At 40.1% G+C, this 21,713-nt stretch overlaps 1 protein-coding gene across 7 annotated transcripts in view; it reads left to right on the top strand.

Moving 5' to 3' along the window:
• The window catches only part of USP54 (ubiquitin specific peptidase 54), a 106,078-nt gene extending 88,532 nt beyond the window's left edge, over positions 1–17,546 (top strand). For 6 of the 7 annotated variants that reach the window (XM_086751817.1, XM_086751815.1, XM_086751814.1 and 3 more), the window contains 9 exons: positions 430–569; positions 1,660–1,833; positions 4,804–4,923; positions 6,544–6,736; positions 8,937–10,393; positions 12,776–12,894; positions 14,034–14,174; positions 15,119–15,305; positions 16,102–17,546. In XM_086751817.1, coding sequence (XP_086607943.1) covers positions 430–569; positions 1,660–1,833; positions 4,804–4,923; positions 6,544–6,736; positions 8,937–10,393; positions 12,776–12,894; positions 14,034–14,174; positions 15,119–15,305; positions 16,102–16,760 — 3,190 coding nt within the window. In that variant the 3' untranslated portion in view covers positions 16,761–17,546. The remainder of the gene's footprint in view (positions 1–429; positions 570–1,659; positions 1,834–4,803; positions 4,924–6,543; positions 6,737–8,936; positions 10,394–12,775; positions 12,895–14,033; positions 14,175–15,118; positions 15,306–16,101) is intronic. The other variant, XM_086751818.1, reaches the window with a different exon arrangement.
• Positions 17,547–21,713: the final 4,167 nt, after the last annotated feature.

Below are 21,713 nucleotides of genomic sequence, written 5' to 3'. Positions count from 1 at the left end.
ATAAGGGAAAGAGGATCTCAGCGAATTTAATTCCTTTTCTTGTCAGATGGCTTACTGCTAATGAGAAAGAAAAGAAATGAGATTAAGTTGAATGAGGAACGTTGACTAAAATGGTGCCTCTGAAATAGTCATACCCTTAGTCTAAGATTTAAAAACGACTAAAATACCAAAATCTGTGCTTGTCCTTTGAACAGCTCGCAGACTTTTTTGTTTCAGTTAAATCATTTCTTGATAGAAGCTGTATGCAAAATGAGAAATCAAGTCTCGTACAGAAATCTTTCACATTTTCCGATTTTTCTTATGGTAGATGTTTTTTAATGAAATTAAAATGCAAGTAAATATTTATTTGATGATTTTTAAAAAGGTAGATACAGTTTCTTCTGGAGAGATTAATAAAATGGTAAACTTATAATGACTCTCTCCTTGGAGGGACGTTCATATGAAACGAGCAGGTGGATTGGTTCCTGCGTGGCGTAACATCCCAAAGTCTCACAGTAGCAGCATCTTGGAAGTGGAGTCTGCTTCATCAATTGGGAGCTGGGCAAACAGCCCTCACACCATTGGAAATGGTAAGACACTTACTCGGTAGCAGTGAGTTTGCGAGGTAAATTGCGTGGGAGTTGTGCTTTACTTTCTTGATGTTTGTCTTCACAGTGAAATTGTGAGGAAAGGGAGAAGAAAAACTGAGGAACATAACACAGTTTCACAAGATATAACTTATAAGATTTACCAAAGGGGGTTGCAAAAAACTTTGTTGCGATATTCCGTTGATCATGTTGCTCTGTCATCCTTTTTGAGTATTGACTTAATTGATAAAGTAAAGCTGTTTTTCCTGTTCTCTCCCATTACTCAGTATTCTGCCATTAGTGGAAAACACCTTCCCAAGCATAATTCACAATAACTTAGTAGGGTTGACAAGTCCTGAAAACAAGCTCATAATGCTATACAAAATGCAAAATTGTCAGAAATTAGAATTTACAAGATGTTTGTGCTAAGGCTGAGGGTTTTTTTGCAGATAGGCATTCTGATTATGTATCGTTCTGAACAATTACTTTATTCCAGAGAATGTCTAGGGAAGGGAGGAGGGGAGACACTTTTTGAATGTAGATCGTAGTTGAAGAGAAAATGACAACTGATTGATTTCTACTGCATTGACTAGGATTTCCATACGTATTATTTTCCTCCCGTTTTCATCTGCTTATGCAGTTAGATGAAAAGTGTTTTAGTTGGAATCCATTTTACTTACTAAAGCTAATGATCTGGCTAATTTAACATAACATTATTTACAAATTATAAGCACAGTAAGAAGCCTCAAGATTTCGGCATCAGCTTAGGGTAATCTCTTCCAATGATTCTGTTTCACTTGCTCTTTCTTAGGTCAGTGAATTCAGGGACAAGCTGTGCTGCAGGGGAGCTTGAAGCAACATTGCAGCATTTCTGCCAGTCGCTGACACAGAGAAGGCAATTGGAAACCAAATGGCTTGGGCAGGGTTTTAGAAGTAAAGTTTAACAAAGCAAAATTTGTCATCTGAAATTCTGTGGTCTTTGCTTGGTCAATCTGTTATCTTCTAATGTTAATTGTATTCTCCATTAATATTTTTAAGGAATACTTTAAGAGATTTTAATATCAAAAAACGTTTGTTTGGTTTTTTTTTTAAGGAGGGGAGATGTTTGTCCCTTTAAAGAGTGAACTGGATGAATTGCAAGAGGAGGTGGCAAGGAGAGCACATGAACAAGAACTACGCAGAAAAAGAGAAAAGGAAATGGAGGCAGCAATGGGCTTTAATCCCCGTCCCAGCAGATTCATGGATCTAGATGAACTGCAGAATCAGGGTAACTTCTGGAATGCAGTATATTTTGCAAGATAAAATTTTGCTAATGTTTTTTTGAACCTTTGAACTTAATTCCTATTGTAAGTCTCTCTCTGTCTCTCTCCCCCTCCCCCCCCCCCCCTTCCCACATTACAATTTTATACCTTCAGTTAGTGAAAGATCATCAATTTAAAGCCTGTAGGATGTGGAAAAACTGTATTTGGTATTTTGACCAAATTCATTCTTAAATGAGAGAACACAGTAATACAGAGGTGTTTTTAATATATTTGCTCCTTTCAGTTTTTGTGGTGATATGCACCCAGCACAGGAGTGGGAGCAAGCACTGTGGAAGGCTTAGGCTGGAAATAATTGAAAATCTGAGCTGGGTTGAGCTTACATTACAAAAGCTTCCTCATTTCTAAGAAAAAAGAACTGAAAAAAGAAAGTAAAAGCCAAATACTAACTTTGATTGTCTTTTCCGTGAGTCCTGATGTTTCTTGCAGGGCATGGCAGTAGAAGAGGTTTAATTGGAAGGATGGAGCTGCCCTTGTACTTTCCACTTTCTCCCTGCCCAGCTGTGCAGCCACAGCACGGGTGTGGGAACAAGCACTGTGGAAGGCTTAAGCTGGATCTAATTGAAAATCTGAGCTAGGTTTATCTTACATATCTTTTATAAGGAAAAAGAATTGGAAAAAAAAAAAAAAAAAAAAGAATTAAAAAGCCAAATACGAAGGTTGATTGCCTTTCCCATGACTCCTCATGTTTCTGGCAGGGAATGGCAGCAGAAGAGATTTAATTGGAAGGATGGAGCTGCAGCAGAGGGAAGTTGATGGCAGGATTCACATGTAGCACCTTTGTTTTAGCCTTAAATCTCTGTCAGCCAGTAAGGGGAGTCAGAGACAAGGTGGGATGAAGTGCACTGGCTCAGTCAAGAGTGAAGCCTGAAGCCTGGTAGAGCATTTAACTGGGAGGTTGTGAGTCAGCAGAGTCAAGGAAGGTGCAGTGAACACCTAGGCTCTGCTGCCACAAATGCCTGCGTGACTGGGGCAAACCCACGGTGGCCTGCTGTGTTGCCAGACCTCCTGGCATCCCCATACTGCTTACTGAAACCTGTCATAGGTAAGAGTTCGGGTGCTGGTTTACTGTTACAGGACAGGAAGAAGAGGGGCACCCCACAGCAGTGGCAGCTCTGGGCACAACACGGCCAGTGCCCTGCAGCCTACAGCCATGCCAACTGCTCTGCAGCCAGAATGTCACTGTGCCAACGGCAGCTCAAATATATGATCTCTATGAGAATGTCTGACTGTGGGAATGTTTTTATAGCTTTTGCTGACCATCAGTGAGCCACTTAGTTATCCTTTACAGTCCTGCTGTGACCTGCCGTTAACTAGGTGAATAGTTTTGATGTACCAGAGTAGGCAGCTATCTTTTCTTATTAGTATTTACTTTTGTAGCATAGATGCTAATGATGTAAAAATTGAAATGTAAACCTCTGTTGTTGAGCATGAGGATGTTGTCTTCTCTGCTTCTCCTGCTTGAAAGAAAATAGCATGTTTTCCAGGACGCGGCCCCTCTTTGATCTCTTGCTGTATGAGTTGGTAGAAGCAAAAATTGCTTAGCTTTTCCTTGTTAAAAAGAAAGTAAACTAGAGTAATGCTTAATCAAAAAAGACTTCAGTAGAATGTGGAGTTTACAGGCATTAACTTGAGATCTGGGGAAGTTTTTGTTTATTCCTTTTCAGTCTCCCCACCCCAGTCAGAGATGTAATAGCTTAACATTAACAGGCTGCTTGACTGCCTGGAAGGCTTGCTTGTATACAGAACTCCAGAACACTTGTGACTCATTTTTCCCTCAAGTAAACTGCTGAATTCATGCAAAAAAAAAAAAGCTAACTTTAGTATACTGGCCTTGATTACAAGCCTCAGTAGCCTTGATTTTGAAAGTGAATGTGCTGCTTGATTAACTTACTGCTCTAACAACTCTCACTTCTCTCTGCAGTACTTGCTTTTCATGTGAGTTCCTTGGGATTTATGGTATAAAAGCGCTTGTGTTTCTGTGCACAAGGGTGTTGGGGAGCAGGCCAGGCCATAGCATATATTATGCAAATTAAGAAACCTTGATTTATTGTTGGCTCATAAAGATACTAACATTCTCTACCACAATGACAGAAACATTCCATTAAAAAAACCCCACCCTAAACAAAAAAAAAAGTCAAGTTTTATTTTCTCTTTTGCCCTGCCTTGTTTAAATGTGCATAACTTGCATAGTGCCCAATAGGTGACACCAGATTGTTTGGACACTTTCTCCTCTCCAGCTTCTTACAGCTGTGTTTTAACTCTTAAAGCTGCAAGACCGTTGGGTTTTCATATTCCCTATGTCTCTCTCAGCAGTTGAGTGTATGCACTGAACACATACTTGTAAAAGCATTTTGTTCAGGTATTTACATTTGTACTCAAGTCTGAGTTTTGTTCCCCGAACATCTCAGTTGTTTTAGTTTGTTTCCATTTTGTATGGCAGTAGTTGGGTATCTGAAGAGGAGACAGATGATTTTTGGCAGGGGACTTAACGTACAAGGAAAGCCTTGACCTGCAATATTTCATTTACTGATATATTTTGATTTAGATTTAATCCTAAATTTAGATTAATTCCTGCTTGACAGAAGTCATGTGAACTGACTCTATGATATGTCTGTACCATCTTTTGTATTGATTTAGACTGTTTAAATTAATATAATGAGCCAATACAACTCTCTCAAGTAAACAAAATTTGAGGGAAAAAATCTGGTTCACATTGTTTTGCTGTGTGAATATCAAGCGTATTAGGATGCTCAAGCTGTACTTCTGCTTAGGGAAGGTTAGATGGTGTGGTCTGGGATATGTGCAGCTTCTGCAAGACTCTGTATGTGGAAGAATTTGGCAGTCACAAATGTGATGAGGGTAAGTGAGGGTTCTGCAATGAATTAAAGCAAAATGAAGGATGCTGCCCATTGCAGGGAGGAGTGATGGCTTTGAGAAGTCGATGCAGGAGGCAGACTCAATCTTTGAAGAGTCGCTGAATCAGGAGCAGAAGGGGGATTGTGCTGCAGCTTTGGCTCTCTGTAACGAAGCTATATGTAAGTAACTCTAACTGCCTCAGCTATTGCGCTTTTGACAGTTTACTAACATCGTAGAAGAAAGTCTGAAACATAGAATCATGTTAAATGGTCGGGCAGTAATATGGGGATCCAGCTGATCTTTAGGAATGTGCAGGGAGATAGAATAATTCCTTTTTACAAGCATTCCCTTTTGGAAGTTTTAGTCCTGTTCCTCTTCATCTTTTTTTTTTTTTTTTTTTTTTTTTCATGTTTGCATCCATTTTTGTTTTCTCTCCAGCGCTATGGCAGTAATAGCACTGGAGTGCTGATGTGGTCTTTTTGGTGCTAAATGGTGCATTTCAGCAAGCACCTAGTAGGTAACTCCCCTGCCACTCAGTCCTCAAATTAAAAATTTTTCCTCATCCTCAGGCCAAATTACAAAGTGCATTAAGCTCCCCTGTTTTTCATAGAGGGTGTAGCGTAGGAAGAATATGGTTAGCCCACTCTTGAGTCCTCTGAATTAACAGAAATGAGCTATGCCGTGCCTAATGTTCATGAAGAAAAAATCGTGGAATCATGAAATAGTTTGGGTTGGAAGGAACCTTTAAAGACCATCTAGTCCAAACCCCCTGCAAGGAGCAGAGACATTTCCAACCAGATCAGGTTGCTCAGAGCCCCATCTAACCTGGCCTTGAATGTTTCCAGGGGTGGGGCATCCACCACCTCTCCAGGCAACCTGTGCCAGTGTTCCACCACTCTCATCATAAAAAAAAAAAGACTTCCTCGTATCTAGTCTAAATCTACCCTTTTTAACTTTAAAACCATTACCCATCCTTCTATGGTAACAGACCCTGCTGAAGAGTTTCTCCCCATCTTTCTTATAAGCCCCCTTTAGGTACTGGAAGGCTGCTATAAGGTCTCCCTGCAGCCTCCTCTTCTCCAGGCTGAACAGTCCCAACTCTCTCAGCCTTTCTTCATAGAAGAGAAAGCATTAGAACATTGAAGTGCTTAAATGCATTGTGACCTTTGAGAATGTGTGCTATGTGACTTTTTTTTTTTTTTTTTTTTTGTCTTTTTCCATTATGACTGGCTGGCTGTCTCACGCCATGCTCCCCTTTGTCTGTGTAGAATGGCTGCAGACAGAGTGGGTAGCTCCTGTGCATTTGTATTTAGAAATTGGCTCTTATGGACTGCAGAAAAAGGGTCGCAGCATACAGCTGTTGGGATAGCTGTGTTAGCTTCCATTCCAGCAAGGTATGTTCTAAATCTCAAATTCCACCTGGGTATTCCTGTACATAAAGGGAGTCCCAGGTACGGAGGATACAGGAGAAGGGTAGATGACAGAATGAAGCATCAATGTGGTAGGGTTGGAAAGAGCCGATGTGAAGGGGATGAGAAGTTGGGCTAAAACATGGATAATTTTTTTTTTTTTTCATTTTATTTTGGTTTAGTTTCAGTTAACCTGTTTGGACACCTGGCTAAGCTGAATGTGCATTAATGGAAACAATAGCATCCTTGTGAACTCTTTTGTGGCAGTATTTGCATGGTCCATGTTTTATGTTCTTGCTGCCTATTTTTTCTTTTTTTTTTTTTTTTTCTTTTTCAATTTTATTCCTTTTTTTCTGTTTGTTTTCTGCTATGTTTTCTTTTGCATTTTAGCTAAACTAAGACTTGCCATGCATGATGCCAGCGCTAGCACTCACAGCAGAGCCCTAGTCGATAAGAAGCTGCAAATCAGTATCCGAAAAGCCCGGAGCCTCCAGGATCGCATGCAACACCAACAGCCATCGCAGCCGCTGCCGCCGCCAACCTGCCACCCACCACAGGGCGGCACCATGGCCCAGTCTACAAGGTAGTCCAAGTGTATCACCTAGACCCAGATCTTGAGCTGCATCTTTGAGCAACGCAGCCTGGAAAGAAATAGTAAACTATATATTTTCCCCTGGATAGTCCAAATCCTACAGTGTTACTCCCTATTCCTTTCTTCTTTAGGTTAAATCCTATTATAAGATGGTCTACTACACCTTCCCCCCCCCCCCCAGTCTTTATAGAATAATTCAATGTGCACGTGTTCAAAATGCAATCTGCGACAGAATTGTAGCAGTCGGTGCCTGGCAGCATCGATGTTTTATGTACCAAGGGAAAGGATACAATAGACAATAACCTGGCTAAAATGGAGTGTGTGTTAGGATGAAATGTGCAACTGTTTATAATCAGCAGCAGTTTCAGGACTCAGTGAAAGAGTGTACTACAATAAAACTCGTGCTATAATTGCTTTTATATTGGGAACAGAAACCAGTGTGTTTTAGTCATCTGTAGTTTGAGAAGTGTCAAGTACACTGGTCTTTTCTTCCTAGTCCACTTCTGTAGTGGTGCACTGGTACAACTCTTGGATCCGGATCCTGATCCTGGGACCTTGAATATTCTCCCTATGCTGTATCATTCTTCATTTTCTTTCTGTGCTTTCCAGCATCCTGTAGCCTGGCTTAGAAGCCTCTTCACTATCTCTTCATGATTCTTTCTTCCATACTGACTTTAACTATAGCATAATTAACTCTCTGCTGTAACCGGTCCTTTCTTCCTACCCTCTTTAGCATGCAGCTTAATCCTTCTTTCTTCCTGTGCCATTCCTTCCCAGCATTAGACCATCCCTATACAATTTCTAGGCTGTTTCTTGAACTGTTATTTTTCTTCCCTCTTCCCTTTCTTACATGTTGTATTGTTAGAAGCTTAGATGAAAAGGATTCTCATCTGAGATGTTATTTTTTTAAAATGCCACATACAGCTCTGTAGTAAAACTCAGTTAATTTGCACACCTGGCAGGCTATAGTTCATAATGTTCTTTTCTTTTCCTGCAGTAGCTGAATTATATGTAATGAGGGCTGATCTTTTTGTCAATTGGGGGTCTGTTACATCCTCTTTACAGGAGAAATGCAGAGCCCCAATTATGCATTTGGCAGATTTTAAGAAAATTAAAGAAAGGAACTTTCTAAACTAATTTTATTAAAGCTGAACTTGCTCACTGCTGCTCTATGAAAAGAACATTAGTATTGCAAAAAGTTCTGTCCGACCCAATGTTAATATTGCAGTCAATGAAAAGAATTTATTCATAGCCAGAGTTCTGTATTCTTGCTTTAAATAACAATGTAGACCTCGCAAAGTTTGAATTACTCAAGGACAAAGTCATTCTGCTACACATACCAACTAAGTCTTCATGATAACTTTCATTCTGTGCATCTCAAGGAGGAAACAAAGCAATGATGTTACAGTTTCCTTAAGTTCTCTATTGGAGGTGTTTGTAGCCTGTCATTTTCTCAGAGGCACATGAACTTGGTACTGTTTTTTCTGTCTGCATGTTAAAATGTTAACTAAATGCAGAAGAGTGCCAAGGCCATGTATGACCAAAGAGTATTATTGTCTTGCATTGGTACATAAAAATACAAATTATTTTAGAAGTATACTTAGAATACAAATTATTACAAAATAATAGTTACATATTTAGCTTGAACTTTATTTAATGTGTTAGACAAATATCTCGGTGCAAATGATGATGCAGAGATAGAGAAATTTCAACCTGTTCCTTCCATTCTTCATGAAGTTGCCTGGAGAGAGGGACCTTATTTTCAGTTCATGTTCAGATCATGAATGTGTCCAAAGTATTTTCAAAAATATCAAAGGTGTTAATGTTGGAAACAGTTGTTTTATTTTATATAAATGCTATTTTTACTATTCTTACAGTTATCCCTCCCCACATGCTCAGTCTGCTGGTTGAAGCGCCTAGGGTGCTGTACAAGAGTACTTTATTTAGAACTGTAGCAAAATGCTCTTAAAAGTATGAAATGGATTCAGTAGATCACTTATAATAGGAAATCAGAGTTAGAAGCAAAGGACTAACATGTATGTATCTACTGAATTAATGCAAAGTCTTCATCAGAATACAGTTAGCAAAGAAAAGCGTGTTGAGGTATATGTCACCTAGTGCGAGTTCTGTACCCTAGGAATAAATGTAAGCAATGACTACTGCTAATCGTTTACCCTTCTGTGTGTTTTAGTGAACAGACTGGCCCGCTCCAAGTACTGCTGAGCCAGGAGGTACCACTGGAACCCAACAAAGAAGTGGAATTTGGGTCCAGTTCTTTATTCCACCCACCTGCTTCCTGCCATGAATTGCACTCATCATTATATCCAGAGTCTTCCTCCTTGCCCCCTTCTGAAAGCAATCCATCCAACAGGATCTCTGCAAACTTCCAGTCTGCTTCTGCTGATTTTCATGACCAAGCTCCCTCTTTTCCCTGTAGGCAAGGTTTGGCAGAAAGGTCTGCAAGAACTGAGAATGATGCCCACCGTAGTGTGGAATTTGCTGACACTGCAGCCACAGGGCCAAAAGACTATAGGGAATGCTGCAGTAGCAGCAAGTTAGAAGAGGTTCATAACATCATGCCTGTTCTCACACCTCAGTACAAATCCAAGGCTAACACAGTAAACTCTGGGTCTTTGCCTACACTGTTTCCCTGTCCACATCCACCACAAGCAGCATCTCCTGAAAAGGACAGCCAGCACAGTCCTTGTTCCAAACTTGCAAGCTCTCCAGTGCGGCCCAGCATTGATCATTTAGGGGCCTATCATGCAATGACCCCTGCAACTTCATCCCCTACACGGCAGTGCTCCTTGGATCCTTTGCAGAAAACCACTAAGTGCTCCAGAGCAAACAGCCATGAGATTTTATTGCCCTCACAGGATGAATATGGCACAGCAGATGGTTGCAAATCTGAGGCTTTTAGTACAAAGGGACATGTTCGCTCCTTGGCAGAGCAGTTTCAGAAAATGCACGCAGTCTCCCAGAGAAAAGGTGCTCATGATAAAGGCTGGATTGCTGCAGTGTGTCAGGATGAGAAGTCTCCAAAGTTAACACAAAAATCTTTCATCAACCCTTCATCCTCTGGTTGCAGACAGCTAATCCATCAAAACCAAGAGAACAAAAACCAGTCTTCTGAAAAATTACACTCAACTGTGGATATTAGGGATGGGATAGTTTCTTTGGAGGGTTTTAGTGCCCAGCTTATTGCTTCTAAGAGTATTTGTTCTCACAGTGAAGAGCTGTGTAGAAGAGGTGGACAGAATATAGCAGACCCTGCACCCTCCCTGGAAAGGCACTGTCATGATGGAGGAATGAAACGGGTGGATGATGGAGCTACTAGTAGCATGGTTGCCTCTATGCCTGTGGACCGTTGGGTGGATAATGTTACTAGGTATTACAGTTCTCAGAAGGCTAATAAGAATACTGAATGGCTTCCTGTACCTAGAAGGAGTCCACCCCTTTCTGATCAGAGAGCAGTTGGAGATGACTTGAGCAGGATCCCAGTACATCTGCATCCACAGTGGAATCAAGACACAGAACAGGAGCTCTCAGAACTGGAATCCCTCTATCAGACTAGTCTGCAGGCATCTCAGGCCAGTAGGCCTTTCTTGGGAAGACAGGACAGTGCTAGGTATCCGTTTGTCCAATCAGGTAAGAATCGTGCAGCTGTTTTTCTTAGTTGACCTGCCTATGTACTTCAGTATAGGTGAAGGTATATTTTCCAGTTGATTTGGTTAAATGGGCATGAATTTGTGCACAGATGCAGAAAGATTCAGGTCGTGGATTCTGAAAACACTCTAATTATCTAGGTGGAGAAGCAGTGTGATAGCACTGCCTGAGGAGGCTGCAGAGTAGCTGTTGATCTTGGCAAATGGAGAGCAACATCTGTTAAGAGTAACATAGAAATAATTCATCCTGTTTTCAAGTAGGGAGGTAGCTGCTTGAGTTAGGCTGCTGAATTTTGCTCTTTGAAAGTCCTACATCACCTCTGGAATTTATTAAACTGTTTCTGTACCTGAAGTTAATGTTCTCCACATTTTTGAATTTTTAACTTATTGCATTGTCTATGAGAACTGAGTCTGTACCTGGTTGAGGGGAATAACTTTTTAAAGTGTTTCTGGATCTATGAGAGTTGAACTTGTGTTTTCCTAAGGACTACCAGCTTTAAGTTCTGGAAAATGACTTGTGAAAGCAGCACTGGGGGAACATGGTATGAGTTAATGTGCTTGAGACCTTGTAGATTAGTTGGTGCCGAAAGAAGACAGATTCTATTGCTGTTGGTGAGAACATCTAGCTGTTACTGAAGACATTCCGTTAGTCTGATGACAGCAGTCTGGTTCCACTTAAGCTGATCTAATCTCCTTCCTCAGATAGGGGAAACTTGATTCTCTGCATAGCACAAGTGAAGCAAATTTCTTTATAATCCATGTTATACCATTAGAGCTACGAATTTTCTGGTTAAATACAAAGCAGCCTGAAACTTGATGGGTACCAAAGTGATATATAGATATATACACACACACACACACGATATATATTGCAGTACATACACAAGAGAGGTTTTCCCCTGCCCTGCACCTGGGGACGTGGAGCCTCCATCGTTCCTGACAAAGCAAGCCTGGCTGTGACCAGAGTGAATACTGCAGTAAACTCTTGAACAGGTTTTTATTCAACAGCTCAAGTTTTCTATGAAACTTTCTTATCTTGCAGTCCACTGGCAGACCAGGTGACACATCCTAAGGTGGCCATTTCCTGTTTGTTGTCCTTTTGGTTTTCTTTCAGTTAGGCAAGATCTGACCTCACAAACTTGCAGATAACTCTCTTGCATGGGCTGGAATCAGGAGGTCTTATGTGTTCCTACTTAGCCTGCTGATTTTGGAAGGTCTTTCTCGAAATCTAACAGGATAAAGCCCAGTTGCTTTAGTGTTATCTGGAGCTTCAGAGTTCTGTCATCAAATGCCCTATTTCTTATGCCGATACTTTTCTTGCCTATTTTCACACTACGAATATGAGGGATATGAGATATGGATATTCTTCTAAAGTGAAGTTTGCGTTTGAGATCTTTACTTGTGGTTTGCTGTGACTTTCAGGTGTTTCTTCCCAAGTTCTACAAATTCAGTAAAACAAAAAGTTTGAACCAGTGCATCTACTGTTCTGAACTGGATGACAATCACCTGAGAGGGTCTGGGACAGCTCTTTCTCACTTTTAACTTGGATTACGTATTCATTTGCAAGTGCTGTTTAAGCTCTCTGCCAAATATCAACTGGTTTTGTCAGACCTTTGCATTCAGAATAGTGGTGAAAATGCCTCTGTTTCATTACTGGAGCTTTACAACCGAGATTAAAGCAAAGACTTGATCCTCCAAATGCCACCTCAATGCAGAAAATCTGTTGTTACCAGCACATCACCTTTCTTTCTTTAGAGAGATATTCCCTGTCACCATTTTTTAGGCCTTTGATCTGCCTGTTTATTCTATGAGAAATTTTAGGATTATAACTGATTGGTGGGGATCGCACTGAAGGTGAGGTAACTGTAGCAATCCTAGTTAGAAATAACACTTTTAAGTATTTAACCAGCACAACAAATGGCTGACAAACTGTAGCACTGGGTGGGAGAAAGCAGGTGAGAATGTGTGGGGAACTTAAAGCTGATGAGTCTTGTTTAGCCCAAGTAATTTTATGTAACTTGCTTCTGGTAGCTGATTTTCTGTCCCTTTAGGCCCCCTAAACTATTTCATCTCTGTATCAAACAAGTGTTGGTATGCAGTTAAATTGTTTAACTCCTAAATAGTTCCATTAACTGCTCCCCAGCAGCCTGCAAAAGGGCAAGTGAAGCAGGCGTGAGGATGCTGATAGACTGTCTCCCCTTGCAATGCTGGGAGTGAGCTTATGGATTAATGTTCAGAGGATCTCTGACTTCTCATTCGGTGTGTACAGTTGTCTGTCTTTGCTGAAGTTAGACCTAAGATAGTCAGAAATGGGCCATAACGTGCAATCAAGTGTTGAATTTAACCACAGCATTTTCCTTCCCAGTCTCTGCGAACCTGAATGTGAGGCAGCTGCATGCTGCAGCTGGCATGGGTCTCTCGAAAACCCCAACAGCAGAGATCGAGCGCAGTCTGTGTGGATCCGCTGTCTCTTCTGTCTCCAAGGTGATATGTTGTTACTTAAGATGTGCTAGAGGGGGAAGGGCTTGGCCTGTGCAAGTGAAAGAATTTACAACGGGTGAAGTGGAATGTATTATGAAAAAGGTACTGGGGTCACTGATACTAATGTTAGAGAGACTTTTACCTGCAGTCTAGCTCCTCAGGATAAGTTAGCTAAGAAAACGTGAGTTGTGCTACATACAGCTTGTATGTAATTAAATTATCTAAATTGTGACTTTGAGGAACATATCCCTGAGAACTTTAGGAGGTAGTATCTTTGAACATATTAACGTGAACTGCCTTGCATCACAACTTATAATAACTGCGGCTTGATGTTGCCACTTGCAGGACCACAGACTTTTTTTTTTTTTTTACTGTGTCACTACATATTTTGAAAGTGGGGGATAATCTGGTATTTATTTGCTACAGTTGATAGTTGGTCACCTCAGAGGGAGGAGGTGTTTTTTATTTATTTATTTATTTTTCTTTCCTGGGGAGAAACTGTTTAAATAACTGGCAGTTACATATCAGTGCCTGTACGTGAAAACATACAAGTATTTTCAAGGGGGAAAAGGCATTTCCTATAGTAATTCCATACTCATTAAAAGGAGCTTAAAAGGTCTTGCTTATATAGAACAGAGGAAAAGAAAGAAGGAATAAACATTTCCCTTGCTAACTTAAGATTAATAAGCTTCCAGCACTCATCCAATAACCCTACATTCTTTTCAGTTACGAGAAGACTGTAGTACTGTGATAGAGTGGCTGTCAGCTGCAGCCGATTGTCTCTGCAGGGGCAGTGATGCCTGTAGCAGCAGGCAGTCCTTTAGGTAGATTCATTCCAATAGAGACTTCTTGTCCTGGCTTTAGATATTTATAAAATAATGAATGTGGCTTAGACAAAACAATCAGTGTATACTTACTAAAGAAAGACTATGAGGAATAATATTTTTAATCACCAGATCCAAACAGATCCATTTGTTTTAAGTTTTCAAGGTAGTATTGTAATAAAGGAGTTCAAAAAAATAAAAGGTCATGGAGTTTCATTGAAGTATAGTCTGGGAGATTTATATTGATCTCTTCCTTATAATTATTATGAAATTTATATTATGGAGAGCCTCTTCTGAAATGTGTGATATTGTCTGCAGGTCACGTATACCAGAGAACATAGCAGGGAACCAGAAGAGGAGGAAATGTACAGTGCAGAGAATTTTCGTCGCATTGCTCGCAGTCTCAGTGGGACAGTCATCTCAAACAGAGAAGAGACCTTGGTCTCTTCTCACAGTTTTGTAAGTAGAGTGATGTGCGACTTTCCAAAGAGCCATCACCTGTGTCTTGGGTTGCTATTTTCTCTGTCTGCATTTAGTAGTTAACAAACAAGACGGCAGACAACTGAATAATAAGCCATGATGAAAGCTTGTCTTTGTGAATTTTTGTTCTCTTTTGGGAGAAGAATGAGCTTTTATTTAGGTAACAAATCCATCTTCAGGAGTCATTGCAGAGTAGTACCTGCTGCAGCTGGTAAGCATGTGAGCTAATATTACTTGCCAATATCCAAAGACATCTAGGATAAACGTTTTTTCAGTTGACCTAGAGTATTTTCAAGAAAGCTTCTAATACACCTATAATTTCAAAAAGACACCACTAACCATGTGCAAGTTTCTGCTCTCTTGTGAATATTTCAGCATGTAGCATTTTTAGAGAGTAAAAGTAGCATTTTTGGAGAGTAAAAATAAATATAAAGGGGAGCCAATTCCTCCATATAGAGGGAAATAGTACTAACGCTGGTATATACTTGAGCCGCAACAGGTAAATCTGTTCATAGTCTAGACTTTCAGTAAAGCCTGCTAGAAAACAGGCAGGAAGGATCAGCAGTACCCTTCTTTGTTTCATGGCTTGTGTAGTATCACGGTTCCAGTGCTGACTGGCCTGCTGTCATTCTGTGGATTCAGTTTGCAAACCAAACCTCCAGGAGTAGTTTGTTTGTTTTGACTTTCTCTCCTTGGTGTATTTCCAGTCATGATCCTCCCAAGTAGCCCACCACTGCAGTAAGAGAGCCTTACTGGATTGATGGAGTTTCTATTTGTATTTCTCTTTCACATACAGATGCATGCTTTCGTTCTAGTGACTCATCCCTTTCCTTGGATCAATACCATCTTTGCTTAATTCAACCCAACTCTGTGTTTACTCATCATTTTATGTTCTTTTCTTCTCCTTTCTCATGTTATAAAAGGAAGCACCAAGTACGAGGAAAATGCCAATGGACACCAGCCACCGTTCTTCCAGCTCCACTTCCCTTCCTTTTCCCCATGATCCTCCTGTGTTTCCCTTTGATCCCCAGCACAACCCAAACCACGTGCAGCACCTACCCCATGATGTACTGATGCCCAGCATGGTGGGCAAGGCACGTAAACCGTCAGGTAATCACAGGACTTTTCATCCTCCTTCGTGATCAGAAATATTGCTGAAATACAACTCTTCAGATCTTGTCATTCATAATAATGTTTCACCATCTGCCTGAATTCCTCCAGAAATCTGGAAGGACAAATTGCATTCGTGTCTTTTGTTGGTTTTTGTTGGTTGTGGTTGTTTGGGTTTTTTTGTTGTGGTTTTTTTTTTTTTTTTTTTTTCTTCTCTGCCCTTTTGAGTTGTTCTGTGATTCTGTGCTAAGTGGACATAACAGGGAATAATCTTTATGGAAACATTATGATGATTTTATATAAAATCATATTCACATTTTTGTAAGATATTTTATTTGGTGTGAAAGTAGCAGCAAGACTCGTAAGAGTACTTCCACAAGTTAGTCATTCCAGCAAATCACGCGTGTAATTGTGCCAATAGAAAGAACTAATTCCTGCATGATAATTATTTTCCCTACGACAGCCATCAAAACCAGTTTGATCTGCCAGCCTTTAAATATTTTGTTGGGCTCCTCCTTGATGACACAAGGGCTATTAAAGAAATCTGAAGTCTGTGACAGCAGCTGTGGTAGGAAATGCAGTGAGGAAAGTGAATGCTAGAAAGGGTACAGCTAGCTTTTATTCTGAATTGCATGTCAACCAGTAACTGGATGTAGTAGGGATTTCACTTTTCTGTTGTCACCTGTTGGCCATAGCTAAAAGTTCTGAGAGGGTGAAACGAAAAAAACCATAAAAAACATAACTTAGCAACCCTTTTTTTTTTTTTTTTTTTTTTTTTTTTTCCCCTCCCCGCCAGGAGATCAGAAGAACATCATCCAGAAACTTTTGGTTGTGCCTGACGGGGGTGAAGCTTTCCAAGGTGAAGACTACCCAGGTGTGGCACTGAGCTATGGGAGTCTCCCTTGTGCGCCCAAAGGCACCCTCTCCCAGGGGCAAAAGCCTCTTGTTAATCCACATTTAGGAAGTGGAGCATCAAGTGTCTCTGGCCATAGGCTGAACATGAGCTACTCTGCCAGGCAAACAGCCACGTTACCTGATAAACGAATGATGCACTGGGGGAAACATGCTGGCCAGCCAGGAAAGAGTTTACAGGAAGGCTTCCTCCAGCAGCCTTCACAACATCAAGTGCATGAATCTTATGCTACAAGTTGCAGGCTACCAGCCAGCACAGATTACAGCACTTTAAGAATACCACGTGAGCCTTCTTGGGACCCCGGTGCCTCTCAAGGTTGTCCTGTGCCCCCTTCTTGCGTTAAGGCCCCGGGTCCCAGAAGAGTTGATATGCCCCCAGAAGATGACTGGCGACAGAACAGCTACACCCCTCAGCCTGGCAGAAGGCGAATGCTGCCAATGCATGTGATGGATGGGACTTTTTCTCCTGTTTCGGGGGCACACAGAAATATGCTGGCTCAAGCAGCAGCAGCTACTGGCACCATGCAAAATAATGGCTGGTGAGATATCATCCACTCCATGTGCCCTAATAAAACGCTCTGTGAACAAACTATAGCTGTTGCCAGAGCATGGATTACATGGAGACAGCAAACTTTTTCAGTCAGTATCTGTGCCAGTTTTGTCTAAAAATGTAGCTATACAGTATGTGGAAACTAATTGCACTGTATTTCATTTCTTACACTACTGAACTGTTGTCTGGATGGGGAATCTTAGCTATTCTAGTCCTGGCCTCTCCTAGCAAAAATGTGCTGTAGGAATGGTAAGCCTCAGGGTCATTGGTTTACGGGTAAGTCTGGAAGTATGCACGCATTTTGAAGGAAGATGGCCGCTAACAAAAGGACATTTTAAAGGACTTTTTTTTCATGAAATGTAGCTTTGGTAAATTCTTCACATAAAAACCCAGTCCTTTTGTTTTCTTCTCCTTTTTCTCTCCTGTTCTTCCTAGGGGAAAAAACTGACCCACCTTCCAGGTTCCAGTAAATCTGCACTTGGCAGGCTGGCAGTTAGTAAAGCAAACCAAACCCAGTTTTCGGTGTGCTGAGATCTTGGGCAGAGATCACAGCTGTAGTTGCTGCTGAGGAAGTGGCAGGGAGATATCGTTCATCAGTAAACCAGAATTTTCCCTACTTCCTTAAGGCAAACTAACAATGCTACAAACAGAAAAGACTGTTAATGCTGCACGCTTATTTACACCAATGTAAACACAGAATAAGTTTAACTATTTTAGTGTCAAACATACTTGCTTTTGTAAGTATTTTTCAAATAAATCTATGAAAATAGTTCTATTTACCTGTCTGTGTATGAGCTTTTTTTGCTATTTGGCTTTACTCATCAGTTGGCCTGAAACTGTTGATGCATTTTCTTACATACTAACAAACATGAGTAAATTGTTTATTCTAGTTTATTAACAAAGTTTATATAACAAATATTTAATTAGATTGGAGGACGTGTCTAATTTTGTCCCTAATCTGTGCTTAACTTTCCCCTCATAATGGACAGTAATTAAGTGTCCTTTGAAAAGTATTTTGTGACTTCTTTGTTGGAGGGAATATAGAATCTGTGCAAGATGGTAGTGTATGCAGACAGGACTTTCATGCAAAAAAGTCATTAGAAAAGATTGGTGTAGTGAGAAGTGTTATTTTACTAAGAGTTGCACTCCTGCTCTTGCAAATGCTTTCAGATGCAATGGCTATGAGTTGTTAAAAATGTGGAGGGTCCTGTCACACGCTTGTAGTGAGTGGGACTGCAGCTGTGGTGGTTCTGGCCCAGCCAGCCAGTGGAAGGTCTGGACTGCCCTCTAGTGCATGGTGCTCCTTGGAACCTGCTCTCACTCTTGCTTTAGGTGAGGGTCTTCATGCTAATTTCATGTTTTGCACCACAGTGCTTGATGGAGTTTCATCAGGTTTTGCTGTTCAGTCTGAGTCTCTTTCATTTTAATAAATGTAATTTCTCAGATTCTCATTTCTAAATAATTGCTATTGTGTCTGTTATTGTTACTGCATGTAACTACATCATGCTAAATTGTGTTTTATATTTGGGATTATGTTGCACACTTATTTGTACTTAACTGCCCCTGCTAGCTGTGACTACTAGAACAAAGCACTCTCTTCTTCCATCCCTCCATTCCAAAAAGGCCCTACAAACTTCTGACTTTTTCACATAACAGTTTTGCCAATTTAATGACATGAAACTTTGAACAGCATTAAGTTTTTACTAATTTTCTAAATAAAAACCAATGGAGTATTATTTAAGGTTTCCCAACAGATACGAAATTGTTAGTCTCTCTGGCTACACAGTAACATCCCATAGCCAAAGGCTAATTTTCTGGCTATAGAAATGACAATTTTTGGAAGTGACTGCAATGCAGAGGTTGGTATTTGGACAGAAACATTCCTGTTGCAGTTTTCTCTCTTGTTGGTAGAACGGTACTATTGGAGTAGAGGGAAGCTGGGCAGAAGCAGCCCCTGTTTCTTTTTGGCCTTTTCACCCTGTTTCTTTTACCTTCAGCAACTGGAGAAAGTTACAGTAGCCTCAGGATGCAAACGAGTGGGATAAGTATTTGACACTTTGCTTCACTATAGCTTTAAAAAATTCATGTTGCAGAGTGAGGCTTAAGTAGTCTTGAACTCAATTATCTAAAAAAATAATCTGCCAAAATAAAGTACAAGAATCAATATGGAGTATGAAACATTTTCAAATAAAGAAAATGTCCATGTTTGAATTTATTTTTTGTTTAATCCTAGCTACAGGGAAGGAGGGGTACACTTCCATAAAGCTCTGCAGAATAATCCTGAGTTGATGCAACTCATTGTAGTCATTGGTGGTATCCAGTTTTTCTTTATAAAGGCAGCTGTTGTTTTTATTCCATCATCAGTTCTATCTACCATGTTTCAAAACTGATTTGTAAATCTCCCGTGTATATAAATTACTGTGAAACTAACTCAATCAGAGGCCTGAAAATAAAAAGTTGGGACATAACCTCTGAAATATCTCCATTCTGAGCAGTACGTTAGCATATCAGAACAGAAACACACTGAAGCAGATTCAGCAATATATTTAACATGGGAGAATATGTGAAGCTGGAAAAATACCTTTACTTCATCTGTAGCTTCTGCCTGGCAGGTTTTAGGTTAGTAAGTTAATATTTACCTCCTAATTCATTTGACTAACTGCTAACTTGTAAGTCTTTGATATTTATGGGCTGTTTAAATTCTTGAAGAATCAATTATATATTAGTTTAATAGCTCATTGAAGTTCAGTTGCCTCTAAGAAAGGTGAGGGAGCTTCCGCAAGGAATTAAGCAGCTATTTTGGAACAGTCTTTCTTCTTAGAGTTTATAAAGCTTGTAAGACTTTGATGCAACATAACCAGGGCTTTCTTCATAAAATATCTGTGTCTGGCTGCAGAGTAGGTTAATGGATGGAATTAAGTGAAATGAAACCCCCACATACTCAAATTTATGTTTTAAAATTAATTTCTGTTCTCCTAAAAATAAATTTCTTGTTCCCTGTATTTGTATGATCTCTCATTGTGTTTAGACTTGGCTGTGTAGGGGACAAAGAAGAGCAATAATAAAATGAAGAGTAACTTCGTGTTCTAGCAGTAGCAAATTTGTGTGGATACAATCCTGTCTATGGAAAAGGAACTACCTAGCGCAGTTCCTTCTCTTGAAGGCAACAGAGTTTGCGCACACTGTTTATGGAAATCACTCAGACTTGCTGAGAAGCAGATTTGTTCAAATGTGCTGGAGTGTACAGCACTAGTGAGTTAACCAACATGCACTCTGTTTTAGAGAAGTGAGCTACAGAAGTGCAAGGTAAGTGCCTGCCACTTCTTAAATAAAGGCTGCTGAGCCTATGCTAAAATGCGGGGAATTTGGGAAGAGGGAAGGAACTGTTTTAATGCTATTTTCCATGACAGCTAGCATTGCTGAATTTGGTCTACCAGCGATATTTGGGGTGGGATGTAAAAAGTGTAGGCAGGATTCCAGATAACTGGCAGTCACACAGGTTTTGCATCTAATGTCATTGGGGGAGAGGGCCAGGCTAGGGGTGTGTGGAGGAAGAGGAAAGCAAAACACAAGAGCGAGAGGGTGGGTTGGAATAGGAAGGAACAGATCGGTGAAAACAAATGGAAAGAAAATGTGTGCATTACCACATATTATTTGAGTGAATAGATGTAATTGGTCTGTCTGAATTTTCTTACTTTCTTTTAATGGATAGATTCCTGTATGGAGAGAGTCCTCAGCACCAGTCTGCCGCTGAAGATTTTGAGAAGGGAAGATGGACTGATGCAGAGAGCAGGCAATGTTCTTCATAGGAATCTTTAGTAATGTTCGTGCCATGGTAAATGAAACTGTGCAGAAACACATACCACTGCTATATGTATAAACAGATCTTGGGCAAACAGTGCAGGTTAAGTTACTGTTTATGCCAGCTGGGGCAAAGATAAAAATGTGCTTGGGTTTTACAAACACCTCACTTAAGTTAGATGTGTTCTGGAGTCTCCTAGCACTGTGCTGTCTCCTGTTAGCACTATGAGTGGTAAAAAGCAAAAGTATGAGATTTTTATCCATCTGTGCTTGCTGCCTCTAGTGTTTTATCACTGCATAGTCCAGAACATTTCCAAGCCTAATTAGATATCTATAATGCTCCTTTTATGATAGTTCTTCCACTATTACTATCACTGATGGAGTTAACTTTAAAATTTCAGGAAATGTTTTAGAAAAAGCATGTTAGATTATTTCATATTTTTTTTTATTCTCTTGCACTACTGCTGAAATTATTTTCGATCTGCATCATTCTTCAAGTTCACTGAAGGATTTTTTTTTTTGCTTTAAAACAACAAAAAGTGTAACTTTGCTTTCCAGTTCCTGTAGTTCCAATACCGCATACTAAAAAAGGTTCAGATGGACCTTTTTTTTTTAATATAAAATGTGTCAATCAAATGCAAGTTAACATTATACATTTAAGTCAGCTACAAGTTTTTAGAAATCAGGTATGTATTTTTAAGTACATTAAAAAAAAATAACTGATTGTTCCTGACCCTATGTATTAATGGTTCCTAATTAGATGAAATAATGCATAAATAAATTTTCCATTTGCTTTGGTTGTTCAGTTAAGTTTCTCCAGACAGATGGGAAAAAACCTCAGTTGATGTAAAAGAACCATTTCAGCACTGTAGACTGGTTTTGTTTGACTGCTCTTAGAGGCTTATAAGAAGTCAGGTGTTTATGGCACCTTACTAATCTGAAGAGGGAGAGAAAGGTGTATGTGTGGGAGTCTCAACTGATTTTTCACAATGAACTACTGATTTGAACACAAGGATGCAATTCATATGAAGAGCTGAGATGGTACAGACCAGAAAATAAACTTACAACAGCATCTCATAGTTTATGGTGGGGGAAAGTCCACATCTCTCCTGTGGTTTTATAATTTTCTAGTTGCGTGTAAGGTT

This window comes from Chlamydotis macqueenii, chromosome 7, assembly GCF_036417535.1.
Source record: "Chlamydotis macqueenii isolate bChlMac1 chromosome 7, bChlMac1.mat, whole genome shotgun sequence".
Lineage (NCBI taxonomy): Eukaryota > Metazoa > Chordata > Aves > Otidiformes > Otididae > Chlamydotis > Chlamydotis macqueenii.
This window is presented reverse-complemented; position numbering and strand designations above follow the sequence as displayed.